Source organism: Pyxicephalus adspersus, chromosome 9, assembly GCF_032062135.1.
Source record: "Pyxicephalus adspersus chromosome 9, UCB_Pads_2.0, whole genome shotgun sequence".
Lineage (NCBI taxonomy): Eukaryota > Metazoa > Chordata > Amphibia > Anura > Pyxicephalidae > Pyxicephalus > Pyxicephalus adspersus.
Window position 1 is genome coordinate 64,313,945 of NC_092866.1, and position 7,119 is coordinate 64,321,063.

Sequence of the window (7,119 nt, forward strand, 5' to 3'; positions counted from 1 at the left end):
GCTTTGCCCCCTTCCAGATGAAATAGAAAAATGAGTGTGGGGGTATATGACAGCCTAATATCTTAGTATGTAACTGTGCAATTATCAGGTCTTTGTGATTCCTAAAACTGTTTTTTCTTTAGTGAGAAGCTGCGATGGCCGAGGCACAAGCAAGTTTCACGTCGTTGGAGTTACTGGCCGTCATGAAGTTTTTGTTTCTCCAGGGAAAGTCAGCAAAGGACATTCACACTGAGATGTCACAAACACTGGGGGAGAAGTGTCCTTCCTACAGCACTGTCATAACCTGGATATCTCGTTTCAAGACTGGGCATTTCACCATTGAAGATGAGCCCCGCAGTGCGCGCCCCCCAGCCTCAACTGACCCGGCAACCTGCGATGCTGTCCATGGGCTGATTATTGAGGACCGGCAAATATCCGCTATAAAGATAGCCCAGATACTTGACATCTCACGGGAGCGTGTTGGGTTTGTTATCACCACTATCCTAGACATGGAAAGCTTTCAGCGAAGTGGGTGCCGAAATGTTTGAACAGTGATCAGAAGAAGGAACGAGTTGAAGCATCCAAAGCCATTTTGGCCCATTTTGAAGCTGCACAGGACTATTTGGCTAGGTTAGTGACTGAGGATGAAACCTGGCTCCACATCTATGATCCTGAAACCAAGGAACAGTCAAAGGAATGAGTGGGTCCCCGTGTCCGAAGAAGTTCCAAACCCAGAATTGTCCAAAAAAGTCATGGCTTTGTTTTCTGAAACAAAGTTTTCTGTTGGTGGACTACCTACCTCAGGGCTCTAGTATCACCAGACAGTATTATGCTAACCTCCTGGACCAGCTGAAGGAGGCAATTAAGATGAAACGCCGTGGAAAGTTGGCCAAAAGAATCCTTTTTTTTTGCAGGACAATACACCTGTGTACATGTCCAACGTTGTGGCTGCCAAATTGAACACCCTGGGTTTCCAGTTGGTCTGCCATCCCCCCTACTCACCTGACCTGGCCACCAGAAACACCTGAAGGGGCAACATTTTGGGGGCATTTCTGACGTCAATATTAATGCTGCTGAGAGCTGGTTTGCGGCCCAACCAAAGGACTTTTATTTTAACGGTCTAGAAAAGCTGCAACTACACTGTACCAAGTACATCAGTCTCAGGGGAATATGTTGAATAAATGTGTTATTTCATAACTCAAAGCCAGGAACTTCTCAGCACCCCCACGTATAGTAGTATGGGGATCGGTGGGAAGAATTCCACTTACATTGCTGGCCCGTGGGAAGAATGTCACCCGTACAGCCAATCATTGGGGTCACCTAAACTCACCTAGATTGCACAAACTGCTCATTGCACAAAGGACCCCCAGCAACCTCTGGAGGCCCCTGGGTTGGGAAACCCTGCACTGGGGTATGGTGCCACGATTGCCCCATAGGCAGATAGAGATACAATATATCAATTTTAAGTAATGCTGCTAATACCCCCTCCTACCACTGAGTATGAACATGGACATTCATATATATGTATATTTATATCTACCCAGTGACAAGGCATTCAGTGTTGTATATTCAGAGGACACAACATTAGATAGATTAGATTAAATAATTATTTATGTAATATAATTGCAGGATCATCCACATCCTCCAGTGATACATTGGGTCTGATTTATTAAACCTCTTCATCATCATCATCATCATCATCTGGCGTCTGTGTGATCAGTGGAGAGGAATATACAGATACAATGTATCATTAGACCCTGAGTATAAACCCCTCCCTACTGAGCATACACTATGACATTATATATAGATACATTGGGCCTGATTTAATAAAGCTCTGCAAGGCTGGAGAGTATACACTTTCATCAGTGAAGCTGGGTGATCCAGCAAACATGGAATGGATTTCTTATTAGTAATTTCCTATTTTCCTTGCAAATGTTTTTAATCCTGGATCAGATCCATTCCAGGTTTGCTGAAGGTGAATCCTCTCCAGCCTTGTCATCATCATCATCATCATCTGGCGTCTGTGTGATCAGTGGAGAGGAATATACAGATACAATGTATCATTAGACCCTGAGTATAAACCCCTCCCTACTGAGCATACACTATGACATTATATATAGATACATTGGGCCTGATTTAATAAAGCTCTGCAAGGCTGGAGAGTATACACTTTCATCAGTGAAGCTGGGTGATCCAGCAAACATGGAATGGATTTCTTATTAGTAATTTCCTATTTTCCTTGCAAATGTTTTTAATCCTGGATCAGATCCATTCCAGGTTTGCTGAAGGTGAATCCTCTCCAGCCTTGGAGAGCTTTAATAATTCAGGCCCCATGTATCTATATATAATGTCATAGTGTATGTTCAGTAGGGAGGGGTTTATACTCAGGGTCTAATGATACATTGTATCTGTATATAGCCCTCCACTGATCACACAGACGCCAGATGATGATTACATATTCCTATGCACTGATATGATCAGGGAGAAGATTGATTTCTATATTGATTATATATTGATTATATATTGCTCGGGATTGGTTCTCTGTAGTTTGCAGATCTTGCAGCCCAGGGAGGGGGAGGAAGATGATGGTGGGGGTGGGGTGGGTGGAGAGTCTCGGGACTCCTCCTCCTCCTCCTGCAGTCAGTCGGTGATCTCCGGGCCCCTGGCTGTCCTCACCCGGGGTCTGAGCAGTGCGGGGACAGCCGGGCACCATGCTGCGCTCCGGGAAGAGGGAGGATGAGACCCTCATAGAGATGTCTGCTGCTACCGAGGGTAAGAGATCGGGGGGTATCTGTGGGAGTACAGGGGCAGATCAGAGAGAGAAGGGGATGGGTGGTATTAGGGGTTATATGTGGGAATATAGGGGCAGATCAGAGGGGCTGGGGGGTATCTGTGGGAGTACAGGGGCAGATCAGAGAGAGAAGGGGATGGGTGGTATTAGGGGGTATATGTGCGAGTACAGGAGCAGATCACAAGGGCTGGGGGGGTATCAGGGGGTATATTTGGGAGTACAGGGGAACATCGGGGAGAGAAGGGGATGGGGGTATTAGGGGTTAAATGTGGCAGTACAGGGGCAGATCAGAGGGGCTGGGGGTATCTGTGAGAGTACAGGCGCAGATCAGGGAGGGAAGGGTCTAGGGGGTATATGTGGGGGTATAGGGGAAGATCTAGGGGCAGATGGGGTGATCAGAGGGGCAAATCCAGAGGCTAAAAAGTAGATCTGGGGGCAGAAGAGTAGATCAGGTTTCAAAGTAGCCAACCTGGGGGTACAGAGGCAGATTAGGGGCTGCTGGGGTCCCATGAGGGCTCTGGCAATGACTTTCGAGCCATAAGTACTACAAAACTACCCTGTATTGGGGTGACAGGATGGGGGCAGATCCGGGCTGCTGGGTGTATCAACAGATGTCCCCCTGTCATGTGCCTGTGAGTCTGTAATTACATCATATTGGGGTGATAGCTGTACACGTGGGCCCAGATTGGGGGTGACTCACCCAGCTGGAATTCTACAACGGTCTGCTCACAGCTGGTTTATGTTTTGCTGTTTTTCTATATCAATCTTTTTGTTGCACATTATTGATGTATTATCTTTTATTTATAAAGTTATAGCACACGATTGTGATGTGTAGGAATGTATAGGAGACGGGCGCCCCGAGCACCCTATGCACCCCCAGCACCATATGCACCCAGGGCGATTGTCTGCCATGCTTTTCTCCTTCATATTAATTCATTGGGGATCCGCTGAATACATAAAAAATGAATTTGAATCTCCAATGCGTTAATAAGAGTCGGAACTCTGAAATACTACCGTAACAGCAGCAATGCCCACAGCATGCATGGCATCAATACCAGATGATACCCGCTGTAGTATGGCCCACCAATGGTCCTGGTATGTTCCACCAATGGTCCTGGTATGTTCAGATTGATTGTGTCTGTGGCTTAATACCCCCAGATTGGACGGGGCAAATATCAGAACCCTCACCTGGTTCTCAGGGGTTGTTGAGATGGACGCCTGAAAACCGCGTCTGTGATGCCCAGTGAACGTTCTTTGAGCGCCGGAGTGAATAGGAATGTTCAGATGGGCACTCATGTTTGGCATTTGCAGGATAACTTGAAAAAACATCATTTGAAAAGTTCTTTTAGTGTTTTTATGGGTTTAGATTGTAGCAGAAGTCAATGGGCGCACCACCCAGCTATGTTCTGTAAACACCCGGATTTTTTTTGAGGTGGTTACTGAAAAGTTGGGTCACATTAGGGGGCCATCTACATCTCCAGAATACAGACCCTCAGTGTTGAACCCAGAAATTTTTTTAAGCTGGATGGGCAGAAATTGTAGGTGGGTGGCGGCCCCTGTATTGTGACCCAACTATTCAATAACCACACAAAAACAGCCGGGTGGTTACTGAAAAGTGCCGGGTGGAGCGCCCAGCTAAAAGGTGCTGGGGAGAACACTGAAGCTATTCAGTAGCAATACAGACACAATAGAAGGCTGCAAAACCCCGGACAGATTTGTAATTTGCTTGTTGCAGATTTTCCTTCACCTTCTGTCGCATAAAACTGTTGTCACCGGGACAGGAAGTGAAAGTAAATCCCCAAAACTCTTAATTCCTCCCGATCTCCATGTCTGTACCTGGGGATGTTTCTTGGAAGATTTCCTCGTTCTCTGAGGCCTCAAACAAAGATTTCTATTCTGTAAAACACAAAGAATGTGAATGTGCAAGGATTAGGGCCCGCTTCACATTTGTGTGGTGTGTTACCACAATGCACGGCAATGTTTGTGACAAGCGTTGGTGCATTGTAGTGACATTCAATGTGTATTGCATTGCGGGTCAGCGGACGGTATTTTGGGGTGCCATTTATTCTGAATAACACCCTGAAGCACCCTGATGACCTCCCTGCATTGCGTCTCTAGAATTGCAGGTACAGTGCATTGTGAATGGCAAAGAAAGAAAAGGACATGAATTTTTTATTTGTTGTGCAGATGCAGGTGGGCGGCCCATGCAATAAATGCACCGCCTGACCCAACTGTATAAGGCGCACCTATGCAGCCCCACATTTACCAGGCACAATACCTATATACAAGGGGCTATATAGGGGACCCCATAATGTGCATACCCTGCTGCATGGGTGGGTAACATCACAGCAGTGCAAACGCTGACATAGCACTCTGAATGTAGTCATGGGGTGTGATGGACATTCCTCTGTCCTTGGCTCGAGGCCACATTATGCATTGCTGGTGGTGAAGACAAACCCCAAGGGACTATTCTCATATATAGACTGCGGGAATGCCTGCAATAACAGCTGCAGGCCCATGTGCATACCATGTGTGATGCAGTGCTGTTTGTTCTTAGTTGGACCCTAACTCACCTCCTAAAGGACAGGACAGGCCTAACTTTTGCACTGATGTGAAGCATACAGTAGCCCATTCCAATGCATGGCGTGAATGCATGGGCACCTACATGACATGAAGGAGCGCATTTCTGTGAATGGGCCCCTAAAGTGTATTGCTGTCTCCATCCTGGAGGTTTCATGTCATTTTCTAAAAAGGAAAAAAGTTTGGCTTGAGATACACACTTTGGATATTGAGGTCGGTGTACATTAGTTTGCAGTGCAGGACTCGGAGAAGGTATTGGCACCAATTTGAAGAGTTTTCAAATGGGTTGTCACAGATCCCCATTTATTTCCTGTCTGCCCCTGCTGCAGCACCTTGTGAATTGTCTAAAAGTTACAATTTTGCAGCCTGGGGGAGAGGAGACTGAGGAAATGCTTGCTTCTGTCTGCAGCAGACTGATGACATCAACTGATGTCTAAAGTGCATGTAACTGTTTTAGACAGAATATGAAAGATAAAACATCTTTTATAGTTTTTGTTTTGCTGTAATAAATAATTCCATGATGCCGTTCGTTTAGAGCGTTTCTCCTGCATTTCCTCTCTTGGAGACAACAGAAAGTGAAAGTAAATCTGAAAGTGGGGGAATTCTTAGACAACCCCTCCCCCTGAACAAATTGCCTATTGGAAGAATTCCCCTAATTTCCTGTCCTGGTGACAACTGTAACATTTTGGATTTTCCATCACTTACTGACCCAATGATTAGTCACCAGGGCAAATAGAGTGAATGATGGGAGCTGGGGGCTTTTCCAAAACATAACGCTGTCATTGTCCATTTCTGCAGGCTTGTAATGTTACTGACAGGTCCACTTTATAATGTCTGCTTAAAGTAAAATGCCTAGCAGGGACCCTTGCATAGTGACTGTGGTGATGTCCTCCAATACAGCGGTGAATCTGGGTTTCTATTATTCTGGCCACAGCTAAAATCTTTTAGATGGAAGTGAGTAATTGTCTGATACATTGAGGACGTTTTCTGCTGACGGATTTCTGTTGATAAAGGCCGCTAGTTTCAGGTCGGTGTGCGGCGGGGTGTGTGTATATCCTGTGAATAAACAGTGTGAGAAAAGTGTTTGCAGTCACATAATAGGGTGAATCATGTTTAACAAACATTCCTCCCAGCGGTGAAAATAATTGTCCTTGTGATGATTCCGGAACAGATTTGGATAGAAACGGAGAAGTCTGTGCTCAAATTGTGTATCTTTGTGTAGATCAAACGAGGTGGCAAGGGTGCAGATTTTGCATGAAAACACAGATTCTCAGTTGGCATTTCTTGCGATTTGTGTCCATGCCAGTCAGCTGCGTCACGCTGATTCCTCTGGCCGGTGCCCGTTCTCCTGTGCCATGTGTCACATATTTGCTTATATTACATTTTCAGGGACATCTTCCTGCTGCGGTCCTCCATTCCATGTTCATTGAGCTGCATTGCCCTAATGCATAGGGATGATAATGCATAAACATGCACCGCGTTATTGTGCATTATGGTGTAAATGGGTCCTAGAGGCCGTAATGTTCCAACAAGGCAGTCGTGATTGAGAGGAAGCTGCAGCCTTAGGTCTGGTCGCTGACCTGCGCTATGAATGAGTGTTTTTATATTATTTTGTGATGCCAAAGTGAGGGGTGGACATGGGGGGTCACCCTGTAGTGCACCCCCAGCTGGGGTCCTTCATTAACTTTCGGTCTTCTGACCACCCTGTATACAGAATGCTGCATGGAAGAGTCTATAGAGCGCAGCTACCTATCTCTGGCATGCTGGGC

General features: G+C 46.0%; 1 protein-coding gene across 5 annotated transcripts in view; it reads left to right on the forward strand.

Annotated features, from left to right (window-relative positions):
• The first annotated feature begins 2,607 nt into the window (after positions 1-2,607).
• The window catches only part of ANO5 (anoctamin 5), a 48,001-nt gene continuing 43,489 nt past the window's right edge, over positions 2,608-7,119 (forward strand). For all 5 annotated transcript variants that reach the window (XM_072422316.1, XM_072422317.1, XM_072422318.1 and 2 more), the window contains exon 1: positions 2,608-2,751. In XM_072422316.1, the coding sequence (XP_072278417.1) occupies positions 2,691-2,751 (61 nt within the window). In that variant the 5' untranslated portion in view covers positions 2,608-2,690. The remainder of the gene's footprint in view (positions 2,752-7,119) is intronic.